This window comes from Hippopotamus amphibius, chromosome 1 (assembly GCF_030028045.1).
Source record: "Hippopotamus amphibius kiboko isolate mHipAmp2 chromosome 1, mHipAmp2.hap2, whole genome shotgun sequence".
In the NCBI taxonomy this organism is placed as follows: Eukaryota; Metazoa; Chordata; class Mammalia; order Artiodactyla; family Hippopotamidae; genus Hippopotamus; species Hippopotamus amphibius.
In genome coordinates this window covers 38,437,297-38,456,001 of record NC_080186.1, presented here as the reverse complement: position 1 = coordinate 38,456,001, position 18,705 = coordinate 38,437,297, and the positions used below count along the sequence as shown (strand labels likewise).

Here is an 18,705-nt window from a genome sequence, read left to right as displayed (position 1 = left end):
AGGAACCCAAAGTGGAAAAGAAGAAGTAAAATTGTAACTCTTTGCAGATGACATGATATTATACATAGAAAACCCTAAAGATGCTACCAGAAAACTGCCAGCACTAATCGATGAATTTAGTAAAGTAGCAGGATATAAAATTAATATGCAGAAATCTCTTGCATTCCTATACACTAACAATGAAAGAGCAGAAAGAAAAATTAAGGAAACTCTCCCATTTACCATTGCAACAAAAAGAATAAAATACCGAGGAATAAATCTGCCTAAGGAGGCTAAAGACCTGTAGGCAGAAAACTATAAGACACTGATGAAAGAAATCAAAGATGACACAAACAGATGGGGGAACATACCATGTTCCTGGATTGTAAGAATCAACATTGTGAAAATGACTATGTTACCAAAAGCAATTTACAGAATCAACGCAATCCCTATCAAATTACCAACAGCACTTTTCACAGAACTAGAACAAGAGATCTTATGATTTATATGGAAACTCAAAAGACCCCAAATAGCCAAAGCAATCTTGAGAAGGAAAGATGGCTTCGGTGGAATTAGGCTTCCTGACCTCAAACTATACTACAAGGCTGCAGTGATCAAGACAGTATGGTACTGGCACAAAAATAGAAAGGAAGATCAATGGAACAGAATAGAGAACCCAGAGGTAAACCCACACACATATGGGCACCTTATCTTTGACAAAGGAGGCATGAATACACAACGGGAAAAAGACAGCCTCTTCGATAAGTGGTGCTGGGAACATTGGACAGCTACATGTAAAAGAATGAAATTAGAACACTTCCTAACACCACACACAAAAGTAAACTCAAAATGGATTAAAGACCTAAATGTAAAGCCAGACACTATAAAACTCCTAGAGGAAAACATAGGCAGAACACTCTATGACATACATCTAAGCAAGATCCTTTTTGACCCACCTCCTAGAATCATGGAAATAAAATCAAGAATAAACAAATGGGACCGAATGAAACAAAAACTTTTGCATAGCAAAAGAAACCATAAATAAGACAAGAAGACAACCCTCAGAATGGGAGAAAATATTTGCCAACGAAGCAACTGACAAAGGCTTAATCTCCAAAACATACAAGCAGCTCATGCAGCTTAACACCAAAAAAGCAAATAACCCAATCCACAAATGCACAAATGGCCTCCAGAGGGGTCCTCCAACCCTCCACTCTCCCAAAGGAGGCTGCCATGGAGAGAAGCCTCTGAGTGTCCAATCAAGCCTAGGGGCCCCACGGGGAAGCCTACCCACAAGTCGTCCAGGACGAGCCCCCAAAATTCTGTTGCCAAAACTTGCCCTCTTCACTGCTGCCAAATAGAAACTCAGAGACAGAGTTTTGGGTGATGTAAAAAAGAGTAACTTTTATTGCTTTGCCAGGCACAGTGGGCTACTGCCTTCAAGACTGTGTGACCCACCCTGGAAGGGGTAGTAAGTGTTACAGTGTTCAAGGAGCATGGTGTAATCAGCTTGTGGACAATTCTTGGATTGGTTGGCATTGAGGTGAAGTTTCAAGCATTATCAATCTTCTGTTTTCACCCAGTCTAGGGTCTATGTGCTTGTAGTCAGCAGTTTTCATCTGGTGGGGGTCTGCTTCCTATAAAAACAAACAAAAAACAAAAAAACTTAGGAATGTGTGCCAGGCCTTTATCTATGTCTTTCAGGGAACTGAGAATTCAGTGATTCTGCCATGTGGCAGAATTATAGTCTAAATTGTTACCAGTACCCCAGTTAAACAGCTATTCTTTGTTTCCACATCTTCAATTTCCTAATCATTAACTCCTGAGTCAGCATTTTATTTCAAAAGAAAAGGACAAAGGGGTGTGTACATGGTCCTCACCTCCCCTACAGGACCGCCCTTGCAGTCCCCAGAATGTCTCCCTGGCCAACCTGAGCAAGGAGGGACAACTTCAATTTTGGCACGCCTGGAGACCGCAGGGGGTCAGTCCTCCTAACCCTGGGCCCTGACCAACACCAGGCCCTTTGCACTCCTCCACCAGCCTCTCTGCACCCAGCCCTGCTCTCTTGCTGCTTCTGCACACAGGTCCTCCTCCCATCCCACTCCCGCCCTTCCTAGTCCAGAGCCCCGGATGCCAGAGGAGACCTCCCTGCAGCCCTGTGCTGTGCTGTGCTGTCATGCAGCCATGTGCCTCCTGGAGGGGCATCTCCCCCTGCCACTGTCTGCAGCCAGGACTAGGCACCCGCCCTCCCCTCACCCCGGATCCTAGGTCACTGGACTAGTTCATTGTGTTCCAAGAAGGGGCCAGGTGGACACTCTGTGCTTGACCGGGGGTGGGGCAGGAGAGGTAGCTGGGAGTGTCCTGGACAGGAAGCTTGGCAGGTCCCCTGGCGTCAGGTGGTGCACAAGGGCACTGGCTGGTCACTCTCAGAGCATGGGATGATGGGAACTTGGTCTTCTGGGTGGCCAGCCATGGGTGGGAGCTCTAACCACAGGATGTTACAGGAGCTGAAGAGAGTGACTGAGAAGAGACCCTCCTTGCTCCAGGCAGTAGGAAAGACCCCAGCTGTGTCCACACTCCTGTGCACACCCCAGGACACATACATAGACACCACCTCTGTGCAGCCTCACCTCCGTGTGCCCCTCGCACACTCCACACTCTGCTCACACACACGCACACACTCCCTGGATGCTGGGAGGCGGCAGGTCTGTTGTGCGAGCTGGTAGGATTAAGTGGAATTCCCCTTCGGTGCCCGCTGGGCCCAGCTCCCCGCTCACATGCAGCCTCCCCCTTCCCTCTGGCTCCAGAGCGCCCACGTGTCCTCAGAGAGAGAGGCAGTTCTGCCCATGGAGCCTTAGTCCAAAGAGGCCAGAGTCAGGCCTCAGCTCATGCTCCTTGTTGATGAGCACCTGGGCAGGTTCCTTCGCTTAGTATTGAAGCGGGATAACAGCCTCCTCCGTCCTGCCTCACTGGCCTCCTGAGGATCCAGACATCAGGGAAGTAGACACAGCTTAGACTCGATGCCACCCATGGGCCACACACGGTTATGACCCTGCGCTCTGCACCCTGGTGCTGCCTATTGAAACCATTTCTTCACTTGTGCAGAGAAAGGTCTGTCCAGGGCCAGGACAGAGGGAAAGTGGGTGGCATGGGGGACACTCTGCCTGAGGCCCAGGCACCCCAGTCTCAGGTGAGCGAGGAGATCTGTAACTCGACAGGGCTTTGCAGGAGGGAGCATGTGGCCCTGGCCAAGCTTCCAAGGCTGTGACCTTCTTTCCAGAGGGGAGGCATCACTAGCAGGAAGGATGTGTCTCCAGGTGGTGTATCCCCAGGGCAACAGAAACACATCTCCAATTCCCAGGGCTACAATTCCCCTCTCTTGCCCCTCCCCCAAGCATCCAGTGTGCTCCCTTCCACAGTTGTCCATTTCCTGGATTAGAGCCCACTAATGGCCTTAGACTTGAACCCTAGAGGTGTCTGTGCCCCCAGCCCTCAGGTAGCTGCTGAAGGGACTACTGGGGAAGGAGCACTAATTCCCCACACGGCCCCAGCCTGAGTCCCTCTCCAAAAGTCCCCCTTTGCACTTTCATACCTCTCCCTGCCTCAAGGCCTGATTCAGGCACCACCTCTTCCAGGAAGCCACCCTCTGATGCCACTCTGCCACCTTCCCCAGCAAAACCCCACATGTCCAGTGCACCGGGTCACTGTGACACAGATGGTGACAATGGCAGGAGTGCCACAGAGACCTGTCTCAGGAGGGGCCCAACATACACCCATGAAATATAATCCGTATTCCTTGACCTCAGCAGTGATTACTGGGGATTAGGTTTTCATTGTCTTGTGTATTCTTGGTTTAAGCAACTTGTCCTTATGTCTGTTATGTTCCAAACACATGCACACAAAGGTAAGAAAGAAACAGATCTCCGTGAAGGGCAAGCCCCGAAAGCCATCTCTCCATCACATGGAGTGAGTGAGTGCCTGGTCATAACTGCCAGTCCCAAGGCACAGCTTCTGCTGCGAATGTTGTGGAAGTTTTAGAAAGAGGGACAATTATGGGACATAACTGGAGCCTCTAGAACCCCGTAGGTGTTCACCATATGTTTGCTGAATGAATGAGTGAGCTCTGGAACACGTGCATGGTAAGCATTTAGAGACACACTTGTTTACATGGTGCTGCCTTGGAGGTGACTATCTGTGCAGGTGCCTACTCCCCTTCTAAACCACAAGTCTGCGGAAGACAGGGGAACACAGCTACTCTACAGCCTGGCTTGGAGAGGGCAGCGCCCAGGGAGAGGCCACAGCCTGGGCTGGCTGGGGCCCTACTCTCAGCAGAGCTACTTCCCAGAGCCTGAGCCCAGTGGCTTCAGGCGGAGGTGGATGCCATTCTTGGAGCGCAGGACCAGCTGGGGTAACAAGATGGGTTGCTTCGCGGGGTCCGGAGAAAACTCAAAACGGAGCAAGCAGCAGGCTGTGACCACCTTCACCTCATTCATGGCAAACTGCTGCCCAATGCAGTTCCTGTGAGGAGCAGCACAAAATGACATCAGGCTATTGGGTGTCCAGACTGATGAAAACCAGTGCTCCCAGTGGCCAACAGAAACCAGGAACTCTTTTTGGATGGATAACTGGCTGATCAATTGATTGACCTGGGCCTAAGAAACAGATCTTGGGAATATGATGAGGGTTCCTACTAGATAGGTTCACATTGTGGGTTGTGGCTTAGGGGTCTCCTTTGGAAGGACGCACCCAACCCACCTGCAAAGGACAAGAATATGCTAATGGCAGGAAGAAACTCCCTGGAATTTCCCCCGGCATCAAGGTCACTACGCACCCAGCATGGTCCCCCTCATCCCACAGTTCCCCCAAATGATGCCTCCCCCACAACATCCTCCATCCTCACCTCCCCAGTCCAGAGGACCAGGAATGTTAGGCTCTCCTTACCTGGGACCAGCAGAGAAGGGAATGAAGGCAAAGGAGTGGCGTCCAGTCGTATTCTCAGGGGAGAAGCGCAGGGGGTCAAAGACCTAAGGGGACAGGTCCGGCTTAACTACCTGTCAGGTCCTAGGGCAGGCTGACCCTGCAGCCACCCACCCCATCTGACCTCTGGGCCCTGGGATGGTGTACCTCAGGGTCGGGCCACACGGCACTGTTCCTGTGGAGGGCATAGATGTGCAGAGAAATCAGGCTGCCTGTGGGAGGAGCAGAGGCCTGGTGACCAGGTGGTCCTGGGGCAGCCAGGCCCTCCTCCTCACAGGCCAGAATCCCCTAGCATCCCCCTAACTGGGCACCAGCCCCTCCCTGAGCACTGCCGGTGCCAGAGGGTTCATGACCACCCTCAACACAGCAACGTGCTTTTGAGCATCCTCACACCTGCTTCCTGTAGCCCCAGCACAGAGCACAGCACCTGACACAGACATTTGTAGAATGGAAAAGGGAGAGAGGACTGACCCACCACACCACGAGGTAGGACAGCCAAGAGCTATTACACAATTTCTGCTTTCCATTAACCGACCCTCAAGGGAAGTGGTTATTCACAATTTTATGCAATCAGTAGTAGCAGCAGCCACCATTCATTGGTGCTCACTGTGCGTCAAATCCAGAGTTAAACACTCCTTACAAAGCTGCCACACCCAGTTGCACAGGTTGCACACTGCACAGCATCATAGTCTAAGTGAATGACGCCTCCTGAAGTTGTTCACGGCACATCCTGCATGGTGGGACATGACAGCCCTGGCAAACACTGTCTCTAATCCTGACAACAACCCTGTAAGGTAGAGACTCTCTCACCCCCAGTTTACAGAACAGAGAGCAGTTCTTAGAGGCAAAAGGATTTACCCATACATTGTGGAGCTAGGACTTGGACAAAGGCCAAACACAAAGCCTGGGCTCTTCCTCACCGGTGCAGGGGGACAGGCAGCACCCGTAAGGACTCTGGTTCCACCCTGAAATCCACCCCACCCACCTGCAGGTAGAGAGCGACCATCCACAAAGTTGACAGGCTTGCTGAGCTGGCGGTACACCTGGGGCACAGGCGGGTAGAGCCGGAAGCTCTCCTTGATGCACATGGTCAGGTAGGTCATCTTCCCCAGATCATCCCTGCCAGCAACACAGCCAGGCCTTTCTAGGCTGGGGAGCATCAGGTCCTGCGGGAAGGCAGGCCCAGCCCCAGTTCCTCCCTTCACCACCATCCCACACCCGAGAGTCAGAGGGACACGAGTGCTCCAGCTGTTCAGGCCAGACTGCACATGGGGTGGCCACTCAGACCCAGGATTCCGGCTTCTCTTTTCTCCATTCATCCGTCCCTCATCTCCACTGCTAGGAGGGGGAAGCACAGAACCCTAGGGGTGTTAGTGCACCCGGTCATCAAAGACAAGGGCACTCCTCTGTCTCTCAGGGCCTCATAGAAACCCCACAAGGGACAGTTCCCCAGGTTCTGCTTGGTTTCCCTGTGGAGCTGGAATGGAAAGGAACAGGGGCTGATATACACTGGTTGAATGAAGTAAGAAATGCATAAACAATGCCAAGCTGGGAGGAGGGTGAGTGATTTTGTATATATAGGAATATATTGCCACTAGGAAGCTCAGACCCAAATGTGGTCCAACTATAACTACTGTGCAACACCTTATTACAGAGCCCCCAACTCTAGGGTTTATTCCCCCGTCCTCATTGGTCATTGGAGTTCTACATTTCATTGAATGTGTCCTTCACGTTGCTTCAGCTTTGAGACAGAATGAATGAAACGAAAATTAAAGAAAGGTTTCAACTCCCTGCCTCCAGGCTGTGTTCACGTTGTTGCCAACCTGGGGTGCCCAGCTCTCTCCCTTTGCTTGTCTGACTGTCACGCCTCCTTAGGAAGCCAACTCAGGCCCACCCCTTTTGACCCCTCTGCTCTCACCACAGGGCCACTCACTCTTACCCCATTCAGTGGTTTCCTCTAGCTTTTTGGTTCTGTGAGTTTGTCTTTCTAAAAACTCCCCAAGGGCAGTAACTTGGCTCCTCCCCCTCCGCACCTGCAACCCTAACAGCACCTGGCACAGGGCCAGACACCCTGGGAGGTTTCCATGGCCCGACCAGTAAAACCACATCCTTCAAATCTCAGGTTCTGGAATTCTTAGCCAGTCTCCCTCAGTGAAGCTAAAGTTTCTCCCCTCGACTGAGCATTTTCTGTGCCCCTGCTGTGTGCCTATCCCTGTGCAGGAGCCTAGAGAGAAAGGTGACAGGACTCCAAGGCCTGAGGGGAGGAGGCAGGGAGAGGGGGCTGCACAGGGCACAGACGGGAGAGGGGCCCGAGGGAGATGCCCAGAGATCATTCTGCAGAGAGAGGTGAGCGTCAGCCTGTGTCCTGTTAGTGAGTTCAAGCTGGAACCGAGAAACAGAAAACAATGCAAGTTTTTAAGTGATGGAGTTGGGGAAACAGCCTTTTCTCCTTCATCAGAGGAGTCTCGAGGCTGCACACGGCCATCCAAAGGCAGGTGGGAGGGAACCCGCCGCCCTGGCCACCCCAGCTCTGTGCACCCTCAGCTTCCAAACCTTTCTTTCCCAGCGCTCCCTGCTCTACCCAGGAACCCAGAAGGGTAGTCAGGTTCTGCCAGCAGAGGGACCCAGCACACAAGGCAGCCTCCTGCTGACAACCTTCTCTACATGACTCACGTCTGGAAAGGGTCGCTTGTGAGAGAAAGGGATCAGGGGTGTGTCCACCCTTAGCTCCCCCCAAAAGCCACAGCACTGCAGGGGAAAAGGACAAGGGCTACCTGCCCTCACCTGGTTTCCAGGGTGGCCGTGGAAGCACAGCACTTCCCTAGGACCAAGAAGCAGGAAAGACTGGGCTCACCCACAGCCTTACTCACCAGTGGATGGAGTCCCGGTCCCCAAGAATCTCTCGGACCTCCTCCCGACAACGTTGCTGGTGCTCGGGGTACAGGGCCATGCAGTAGAGAAACCAGGAGATGCCACTGGTGGTGGTATCGTGGCCTTCAAACATGAACGTGTCCACCTCGGCCCGGAGGTCTGCATCTGACAGCTTGACCCCATCTTCATCCTGGGTCAGGAAGGCACAACGGGACAGCCCAAGGCATCTGAGGTAGGTTCCAACAAGACCTCACAACAGTAGTTGTCAAATAAAGATCTGGGAGAGGGGGGACATCTCCTTTTCAGACTGGGGGTTAGGACCTTCCCCTAGATTCCTATCTGTTCTCCCAAGCCCAGCTTGGATGCCTCCTACTCCAGGAAGCCTTCTTTGATCCCTCTGGCCAAGTGACCTGTGACTTTACCCAGCCCTGTCAATTCAGCTCACTTGACACACAGAAGGCCACCCAGAGGAGGAAGAGGTCTTTGTCATGGTCCACTTCCTGTCTCCTCCACTAGACTGTGAGCGTCTAGAGGCCAGGGCCAGGGTTCTCTCAACTTCTGCATCCCTAGCACGACACTCACCCTGGGTAAGGCTCAGTGTGTTTGTGGGGTGAGTGAATATAGGACCGAGTGAATGAGTGAATGAATGGACAAGTAATGTGTAAAGTCTAAGATTCTAAGCTTCTAGGGTGCTAAGATTCTTCAGAGTCTTCGAAGTCTGGAATTGATCTTCAGGCATGGGACCCAGGCTGCCTGCCACTACATCTCTCCCCAGTGCCATGGCCAACCACACCCAGCTCCTTCCCACCTCTGAGCCTTTGCTGATATGTCTCACAGGACAAGACACAGGTCATATTTGCTGGGGAAAGAGGAAGAAAATGCTTAACAGCCCCTGCAGCTGTCCAGTGAGCCCTGTTCCAGGAGGACGGTCTGAAGACCTGTCTGGGACCAGTTCTCAGGTGGGGGCAGGTGACTGTGCTCTCACCTGGGCCCCCAGGAGAATGTCCAGGAAGTCCAGGTGCCTCCGGCTCTGGGTCTTCTCCCGCTCTCTCTCATCTTGCAGGGCTGCCTTCCGTTCCCTGATGACCTGGTCTGGGCGGGGGGCGGGGAGCACAGGGTGTCATTCCCTGGGAACCCGTCCTCTGCCGGAAGGGGGAAAGGAAGCCCTGCAAAGGGAAGGTCCCCCAGGGGCCGGGAGGAACTAGACTAGAACCTAGGCTTCCTGTGGCTGGGACATGTGGGAAAGGCCCACCTGTGTGGTCATGGGCCACCTGGCAGGCCCTCAGGAAGCGGCGGCCATGCGGGGTGAGCCAGTAGATGAAGTCATTGTGGTACTGGAAGGATTCAATGCGCTGCTGCATCAGCAGCGTGAGATCGCTGACCGCCAGGTAGTAGCTATTGTCCCTGCACAGTGGAGGGAGGGAGGGATGCTCAGACACTGACCCACAGCGGAGTCCCAGAGCGGCTCCATCCCAGAATCCAGTTCTAACCACTGCGCTCTCTGCCCCTCCTCTCCCTGCCATTAAGTCTCCCACCAAAGCCATGCGAGAGGCCCAGCTCCAAATGAGGTGGGGCTCCCTAGGGCAGGACCCTATCTTCTCTCAGACCAGGGACAGGGAGTCCTGCCACCTTGTCCCTCTGAGCCAGACTGGGTGGAGACTGTGGTCAGCCTTGAGGGCCCGCTGACCTGTGGCCCAGGCCTCTCTTTCCTCTGCCAAAGGTGCACTTCATGAGCGAGTCCAGCGCCACGTGGCCCACATCGGAGAAGATGTCAAAGCTTTTATGCTCACGAGCCTTTTCCTCCCACTTGTCCTGGAACCCAGAGATGGAAGGTGATATGGGGGAAGAGGGGGCCAGCCAGGCTGGATGCCCCACCCCTGCCCTCTACGACCCACCAGCTGTCCTCCCCACCCACATTCCCAGTCCCTGGCCTGGCCTCCATCCTGCTCTTATGGGGGTACTGGGGGGAAGGGGCTTCAGGCTCAGAGGGCAGAAGCAGGAGGCAGCCTCACCTAGCACACACAGACACTTCTCCCCAGCCAGGGCAGCTGTGCATAAGGGAAGAGGAGGGCCAAGAGGTGGTGAGCTCCCCAGCAGTCTGTGTGTAGGTCATGCCTGCAGTGATGCTGGGGAGGTGTCTCCCGCAAGGAGAAAGACCAGCCTGGGTAACCTCTGGGGATTATCCAGCCCTAAGACTCTGACCCTGACCCCTGCATCCATTTTAGAGATGAGTTGCTCTCAACGTTATTTCAGGCAGTTGTGCTAGGCTGTGAATGAGGAGACACCTTTTAGATATGAAAGATCTTCCTAATATTCTCAAATACAGGCAGACCTCAAATCTGCTACAGTTGGACCTTTACTGGGGTCTCATAGAGGCCCTTTGATCTGCAAAGAGGAAGAACCGGGTCTCCTGGTAGAGACAAGGGCTGGGACTGCCTGGCCACGTGGAGCCTCAGCACCTGGTCGGCACCCAGCCTGCAGCAGGTATCAAGCAGAGCAATGCTCACACAGCTACTGCAGGCAGAACAGAGCCTCAGGGGCTCAGTAATTCTCCTCACTGCCCTCCCCCAGGGAAAACTGGCCCTGCGGCACAGCCTCCAGGAGCCTGGCAAGGGGAGCTCACCAGCATGGCACGTGTGGACTCGGCGAACACAGCCACATAGGGCCTCAGCACATCATAGTGGAAGCCAGGCGTGAGCAGCTTGCGATGCTGAAACCACTGGGCCCCGTCGAGGACTAGCAAGCCTTTCCCTGCGGAAGGTGTGGGAGAGGGAGGGCCGGTCAGGTCACACAATCCTGCCCCACCCCTGCCAGCCTGGGGCCAAACACAGCCACCCCACCCAATCCCACCACCCCACCCCACCCACCCCCCATCCTCCCTGCCCAGCCTCGCATCCCAACCCAGCTCTGCTTTCCAGCCACCCAGCCCCGCAGCCTCTGCTGACACCAGCCTGGGTCACGCCACCACTCCTCTCCTCAGGTCCTTGCCCCAGCCAGCACCACCAATAAAATCTCCTGGGTCACCTCTAGTGCCACCTCCACCAGGAGGCTGTTACTCACAGGAACACATTGTCCAGAGCCTTTGCCCTGTGTGTCCAGGGAAGAGAACACCCTGGCAGGAGAAGGTGCCTGAGCCCCACCTCCCTGGCAGCCCAGAGCTCTCCTGCCTCCTCCCCCATTTCCTACTGAGCAGCTGAGCTTAGGATGGGCAGCTGGGGGCCAGGTGGTCCAGGGGAGGGAATAACCATGGAAGTGGGCACTGGGCAGGGAGGGATGGAGCAGGGAAGGCGCCTGCTCACCCAGCACCACGGACAGGGAAGGCAGGTGCCCACTCACCAATCCACTGGAGGAAGAAGTCATACACATCCGGGGCCTTGGGGTCTGCAGGAGACAGAGAAGCTCAGGTCAAGTGGGCACTGGGGAGTCCTGGAGGATGCTTGGTGATGAATAGGGTGGGGACCTCAGCTGCCCAGACTTAGGGTACAGGCCCAGGACCCCTCCCCACATGGTGGCCTGAGCCCTGTGCTCTCAGGAAGCTCCACCTTCTCCCAGGAACCCTCACCTCCTCGACTGTACACAGCTTTGGCGTAGTCAGGATCATAGATGTTCAGGAAGCCAAGGAACTGTCCCATCCAAAGTGGGTGAGCATAGGGGAACTGGTGGGACCAGGACACCACCTTGTCTAGACTCCCCATCTGCTGGATCTGAAATGGCAACAGGAGGCCAGGCCACTCAGCAACCCAGTGTCACCAGCCAGGCCGGTAGGGAAGACAGGAGGCTGCCCAGGAAGGCCCAGGGAGCGCCCCTCCCTCCTCCTGCACCCCCTCTCCCAGCCAGTCTCCCAGACCTACACATCTCTGGGTTCAGTCCCCTCCCCTATCCCACAGCCACTGCTCTGAGGCCAAGCCACCCTCTTATTGCCCCTGGGTGAGCTCAGCAACCCCAAACTGGCCAACCTACATCCATCTGGTGCCTGTCACCAACCCTCTATCTCCACTACAGCCAGAAAGAGATTCCATTTCAGCATCAAAATTTTTCATTTGAAAGAGAATTCCAGCTTGTTATTTAATACAGAATTCCACCCCTGGTAAGTCATGAGACATGTTTTTTTCTTGAGGACCCACTATGTGCAGAGCCCCATCTCAAGAGAATGAGAGAAACATGGTGCTGCCCTTCCATTCTGTGGGGGGAAGACATAATAAATAAGTGAGCAATGGAGTAAAAGGATTACAGACAGTCGTGAGTACTAAGAAGGAAATAAACACAGCGTTGGGAGAGAGACTACCAGGGAGGCCCTGCTGAGATAGTGTCACCCAAGATGGACTCTTGTTAGAGGGGACAGTCAAGGTCAAACTGGAAGGAGGATAAGGAGCTGACCATGTGAAGAGTGAGGGAAGAGCAGAGGTAGAGGGAACAGCAAACACAGAGTGTCTGGAGTAGGAAAAAGTGTGGTGTCTCCGAGGAGCTGCTACCAGGGGGGACAGTGGCCTGAGATAAGGTTGGAGAGGTCATCCACAGGGTGGTATGTGCTCTTTGGAGGTTTTTCTAGCCACATCTACTCACCCAGAGGTGTTTTATGTAAATGGGGTATATGATAAATACTTTTACAAAACTTGCCTTTTTTAATTTAACATATTTTGTCCTTCTTTTCAAACTAGTGCATTTAACTGCCCCTCAGTATTTCTAACAACTGCCTAGTATTCCACTGCACCAATGTACCGTTATATATTCATCCATTTTTCCCTATTTGGAGGGAGCCCTTTAGAGATACACTTAAAACCTTCAGTGGCCTGCCCATGGGTGGGCGCCATAGTTTTGGAGATGGTATAGTAACAGCTAATCTTTGTTAAGCACCTGCTGTGTGCCAGGCCTTCTTCTAAGCACCTTACATCTTTACCCATTGAATCCTCACAACCTCTCTTCCCATGTTAGGGAAGAGGGGCCTAAGGTACGGAGATCTGAAGTTGCTGCATGAGAACTCACAGCTTGTAAAGGAGCCGGGATGTGAACCAAGGAAAGTTGATTCCACAGTCTGCAATCTTTGCAGCTTGACAGACCTGGGTTTGAATATTGATTTTCCCTATTTTTCAGATGTGTGAACTTGGACATGTTCTTTAGGTTCTCTGAATTTTACTCTCCTCAGCTGTAAAATGGGGATATAAGACCTACTGCAGAGGATTGCTGTGACATGAATGAACATGCAAGGCATGTGTGTAATTAGGTGAGGTCGTGTGGCACTCAAGGCTCTGAACTAATATAATGTCTGTAAGGCCCTAGCACTGGATCCTGTGCAAGATATGCCCTTGACTAGAAGTTCTCTGCCCTTCAAACCTACCTTTCCCCCACATCTTCCTCCAAGCCTCATCCCTGCATCTCCTGCCATCTCCTCCTCCTGAACGCCCCCAAATTGCACTAAAGAATGTGCTCTGATCATGCCCTGAGATACTTCCAACTGTGGGTAAAGGGTTAACCAAATCTTTTCCCCTGTTACATGGGAAGCTGACCTTGGGTTACACTCTCCAACTCTGTTCCCCTGGAAGCCTGACAACTGTAGAACATCAGCTGTGTGGCTAGACCTCTCCAGCACTGAGAAGACCTTACCCACACTCTGCTTTGTGCTATAATTGCCTGTATCTATGACAAAAAAAAAATTAATGAAACTAACATTGACATTCATTGAGCATTTGATGTATTCAGACACAGAGCTAATCCTGCTACACAAATTGGTTCGTTTACCCGTCAGAAAATTCTATAATATAGGTACCATCATAATTCCCACTTTATAGCTGAGGACAGGAATTTCAGTCATACGGCTGGTTAGCAATGGAGCTGGGATTCACACCCAGGACCCCCGTGGGCCATGAGTGTCCCAAGTGCACAGATCATGTGTACGGCAACCCCAAGTCACCATGGAGCTCAGCAGGGAAACATAGAACATACTTGATAAACTGTGTGCCAAATGAATGGAATGAAAAAGGAGAAGACAAAGAAAGAAGACAAAACAGGAGGGAGAAGACATACAAAGCATCTGGCTAATCTAAACACTGGCCAGAGATAGTCAGTCTCATTAGGAACCAGCCCAAAGTCTCACTCAATCTGGGGAGTCAAAGAAAGGCCACCACTAGCACTCCCTGTGTGATAAACAACAACATCGATTCTTTTTGGATTTCCCCAGATGGCCCTAGCCTGCCTGCTCTGGCTAATGTCCAGAATCACTGCTTCTTTCCACATTCTCTCTCTCTCAACATAGGGCATGGAAGGGGACAAATGCGCATATGACAGGTGCTATGTGAGTGAATTCATAGATTGCTTCATGTACCTGATACAGAACAGACAATTACTCTCATTTTACAGATGAGAAAACTGAGATTTCATTCGGAGATGTGAACTGACTTTCTTCCATTGCTTGTAGGTTAGTAGTGCTCTAATTCAGGTTACAGCCCCACATTCTCTTCCACATATTGAAGCCTGTCAGGGTTGCTGTGTTCGGCTGTATAAACTGTGTACTGCAAAATCCTTGGGTGTGCCATTCATGATGAAGTCTGTACAAGTGTTGGCCTAGTTTTTCCTCCCTGTAAAGTTGCCTTTCATAGTCCTCAGCCACTCAATTAATCCATATTGTATCTTTCAGGAAACAACTTTGAAGAAGGACACATGACGTCTGAAAATTTAGCCCCAGGAATCCTTGTCTAGCCCAAGCCACTTCTCCCAAGGTCTCTGGGGACTGGGCTTGGCTACTTTGGTCTCCAGCCACCCATCTGGGGCTTCTCTGGGGTTCCTCTCCTTCTGGCCCTCTGTAGAGTCCAGTGTAATCTCCCCATAGAGCCCTTCCCTCTCTGCCTCTGAACTCATTTTCCTGATTTCAACCCAGAAGTGCTGTCAGAATTTCATTGCCCTTGTAAGCACAATGTCCAAAAGGTTACAAGTGATCAGCATCATCTCTGCCCATCAGTAAAAGAGAACCTTCCTTCTGGTGTCACTGACTCCTTTCCTGCTTCCTTCCTGTTTGGTGTCCCTGGAAGTAGCCCCTTCCCTCCGCTTCTCCCTTATTTTCCCATATGCCCTCCTAGGTTTTCTTTGCCAACATTCTGATCACCATGGCTGTGCCCCTTCTCTCCATCCCTCTTGGGTCTATGGAGTCCAACTGACAGGGGACAGGGAGGGGCGTAAGTCACAAAGAAGCCAGACTCACAGGATCTCAGGGTTGGAAGGAACCCTTGGCTGATCTGGTTCATCTGAGCCTCATTCTTCTCTCCCTCAGCCATGAATACGCCCCCCGCCCCCCACCAACAGCATCCCCACTGAGGGCAGGAGACTCTGACATGCTGACATGTTCGCAGCCTGATCTAGCTCTGCCTCCCCATGCCTAGCTTCCTCCTGCATGCCCTTGATTGGCCCAGGAGCCTGGCAGGAGTGAGGATAGCTCTCGGCACCTGGCCTCACTAGTGGAGCTGCAGCCCCATCAAAAGAGCTGGGGCCTCCTCTCTCTAGGGGTCATGGCTGCCTGGCTAACTTCTCTGGGTTACACAACTGGACATCTCAGACCCGTCCTCAGATGCCCCAAGCTGGGATACCTACAAGGCTCTGAGGTCTAGACCAGCTTGTTTTTCTCCAGAAGGAAGGAAGCAGGAAAGGAGCAAGTCATGGAGATAATTCACTGACCCTGGCTCTACAGCAGCATGCCCCTCATCCTCACATTTGCACTCCTTGTAGACCTCACCAAGAATAAACAATAGAAGGGAATGGGAAGAGCAGGCATAGGCACCACTCTCTTCTCTGCTCCCCGAGAACCATGGGAAGTTTTGCTCCCAGGAGTACATCTGAAAGAGACCTCAACATTGCCAAACCACACCCTCTCTTTATAGTACATCCCAAAGACAAAGATAACCATTCCACATGAGTCAAGCCAACTGGGATCTTGACTGAGGCGCTTTCTGCTCCTCCTGTTAACAAGCCTGCCCAAGCCGACAACCAGTTGAGCTGAAGTTCAGTGAGCGAGTGTTTAAGAAACACAATACCCGCTTAGCCAGTCTACTGAAACCACAGCTCTCATTTGTGGAACATATAAATCTGCTCACACAATGGTGATAGAAGTTCAGAAAAAAAAATTTAGGGAGGGAAGATAGTGGGCTTTCCTCTTCCTCAGCATGTCGGGGCTCCCTTGAGGCAGGTCATGCTGATCTCTGATTCCCAGGACCCAGAGTTGCCTGGCCCAGTTCCTTCACCCTGCCCTAAGAGATCAAACATCTCTAGTGACAAGAAACTCACTACTTTTCAAAAAGGCCTAACCATCTCTGGGCTGTCTTAATTCTTTAAATAACTTCTTAGTCACCAAACTGAAAGCTGCCTGCCTGTGACCTTCCCCATGAGTCTCCAGTGTGCTCTCTGGAGTCACATAGGCTCCCACTGCCCATTGGGAGTTGGGGGCCAGATGCTCCTGGGTCTGCTTTCCTCCAGGATGGTCATCCCTAGGTGGGCTCAGGTGTTCTAGTCTCAGTCTCCCCCACCCCATGGGCACTGCTTCCACACACACCAGATTGGTTAGCACTCAACATTTGCATGAGCCCCAGGCAGTGTCAAGGACAGCAAATCTGTGTAGTCAGACCTAAAGGGTTAGGAGTGCCTGTCAAGAAGAACCAAAGAGAGACGCTTCAAGACGGCAGAGTAGAAGGACGTGTGCTCACTCCCTCTTGCAAGAGCACCGGAATTACAACTAACTGCTGAACAATCATTGACAGAAAGACACTGGAACTCACCAATAAAGACACCCCACATCCAGAGACAAAGGAGAAGCCGCAATGAGACAGTAGGAGGGGTGCAATCACAATAAAATCAAATCCCATAACCTCTGGGTGGACGACTCACAAACTGGAGAACAGTTATATCAGAGAAGTCCACCCACTGGAGTGAGGGTTCTGAGCCCTATGTCAGGCTTCCCAACCTGCGGGTCTGGCAACAGGAGGAGGAAATCCCCAGAGAATCAGACTTTGAAAGCCAGTGGGATTTGATGGCAGGACCTCCACAGGACTGGGGGAAACAGGGACTCCACTCCTGGAGGGCACACAGAAAGTAGTGTGCACACTGGGAGCCAGGGGGAAGGAGCAGTGACCCCACAGGAGACTGAACCAGACCTACCTGCTGGTGTTGGAGGGTTACCTGCAGAGGTGGGGGGCAGCTGTGGCTCACCTGGGGACAGAGACACTAGCAGCAGGGGTTCAGGGAAGTGCTCATTGGCGTGAGCCCTTGAGTCCACCATTAGCCCCACCAAAGAGCCTGTAAGCTCCAGTGCTGGGTCCCTCAGGCCAAACAACCAACAGCGTGGGAACGCAGCCTCACCCATTGGCAGACAAGCAGATTAAAGTTTTACTGAGCTCCATCCACCAAATCGGATTAAAGATTTACTGAGCTCTGCCCACCCAGCCCTACCTACCACCAATCCCTCCCATTAGGAAGTATGGACAAGTCTCTTAGATAGCTTCCTCCACAAGAGGGCAGACAGCAGTATCAAGCAGTATCAGCAGTATTTCATTCTGTGGAACTGAAAACCACAGCCACATAAAGACAGAGAAAATGAGAAAGCAGAGAACTTGCTACCAGATGAATGGACAATATAATACCCCAGAAAAACAACTAAATGAGGTGGAGATAGGCAACTTTCCAGAAAAAGAATTCAGAATAATGATAGGGAAGATGATTCAGGACTTTGAAAAAAGACTGGATGCAAGGATTGAAAAGATGCAAGTTGCAGATGTAGAGAACAGACTTGAGGATGGGGGCCAGGGGTGAAGGGGAAGCTGGGACGAAGTGAGAGAGTAGCACTGACATATATACACTACCAAATGTAAAATAGATGGCTAGTGGGAAGCTACTGCATAACACAGGGAGATCAACGCGATGATTGATGATGACCTAGAGGGGTGGGGTAGGGAGGGCGGAAGGGAGTCATGGGAGGGAGGGGATATGGAGATATATGTATAAATACAGCTGGTTCACTTTGCTGTACAGAAAAAACTGGCACAACAGTGTGAAGCAATTATATTCCAATAAAGAGCTTAAAAAAAAAGGAAGTCTATACCAAAAATTAAAAAAAGAAAAAAAAAAGGAAAAGATGCAAGGAAAGTTTAACAAAGACCTGGAAGAATTAAAGAACAAACAAACAGAGATATGCAACACAATAACTGAAATGAAAAATACACTAGAAGGAACCAATAGCAGATTAACTGAGGCAGAAGAATGAATAAGTGACCTGGAAGACAGAGTGGTGAAAATCATTGGTACAGAAAAGAAGAAAGAAAAAAGAATGAGAAGAACTGAAGACAGCCTAAGAGACCTCTGGGACAATGTTAAACGCACCAACATTCACATTATAGGAGTCCCAGAAGGAGAAGAGAGAGAGAAAGGACTCAAGAAAATATTGGAAGAGATTATAGTTGCAAACTTCCCTAATATGGGAAAGGAAATAGCTACCCAAGTCCAGGAAGCACAGAGAGCCCCAGGCAGGATAAACCCAAGGAGAAACATGCCATAACATATAGTAGTAAAATTGACAAAAATTAAAGACAAAGAAAAGTTATTGAAAGCAACAAGGGAAAAATGACAAATAACATACAAGGGAACTCCCATAAGGTTAACAGCTGATTTCTCAGCAGAAACTCTCCAAGCCAGAAGGAAGTGGCACAATATATTTAAAGTGATGAAAGAGAAGAACCTACAACCAAGAATACTCTACCCAGCAAGGATCTCATTCAGATTTGAGGGAGAAATCAAAAGCTTTGCAGACAAGCAACAGCTAAGAGAATTCAGCACCACCAAACCAGCCCTACAACAAATGCTAAAGGAACTTCTCTAAGTGGGAAACATAAGAGAAGAAAAAGACCT

At 51.5% G+C, this 18,705-nt stretch overlaps 1 protein-coding gene across 1 annotated transcript in view; it reads right to left on the bottom strand.

The window, feature by feature from the left end:
• Window positions 1–1,365: 1,365 nt before the first annotated feature.
• Window positions 1,366–18,705, bottom strand: part of LOC130837112 (cytochrome P450 4B1) — a 28,526-nt gene continuing 11,186 nt past the window's right edge. Inside the window, exons 2-13 of the mRNA XM_057709907.1 lie at window positions 11,390–11,531; window positions 11,164–11,208; window positions 10,451–10,578; window positions 9,515–9,639; window positions 9,080–9,231; window positions 8,813–8,919; window positions 7,827–8,017; window positions 5,942–6,075; window positions 5,104–5,168; window positions 4,921–5,003; window positions 2,889–4,497; window positions 1,366–1,616 (exon numbers count right to left, since the gene is read on the bottom strand). Coding sequence (XP_057565890.1) covers window positions 4,314–4,497; window positions 4,921–5,003; window positions 5,104–5,168; window positions 5,942–6,075; window positions 7,827–8,017; window positions 8,813–8,919; window positions 9,080–9,231; window positions 9,515–9,639; window positions 10,451–10,578; window positions 11,164–11,208; window positions 11,390–11,531 — 1,356 coding nt within the window. The 3' untranslated portion in view covers window positions 1,366–1,616; window positions 2,889–4,313. The remainder of the gene's footprint in view (window positions 1,617–2,888; window positions 4,498–4,920; window positions 5,004–5,103; window positions 5,169–5,941; window positions 6,076–7,826; window positions 8,018–8,812; window positions 8,920–9,079; window positions 9,232–9,514; window positions 9,640–10,450; window positions 10,579–11,163; window positions 11,209–11,389; window positions 11,532–18,705) is intronic.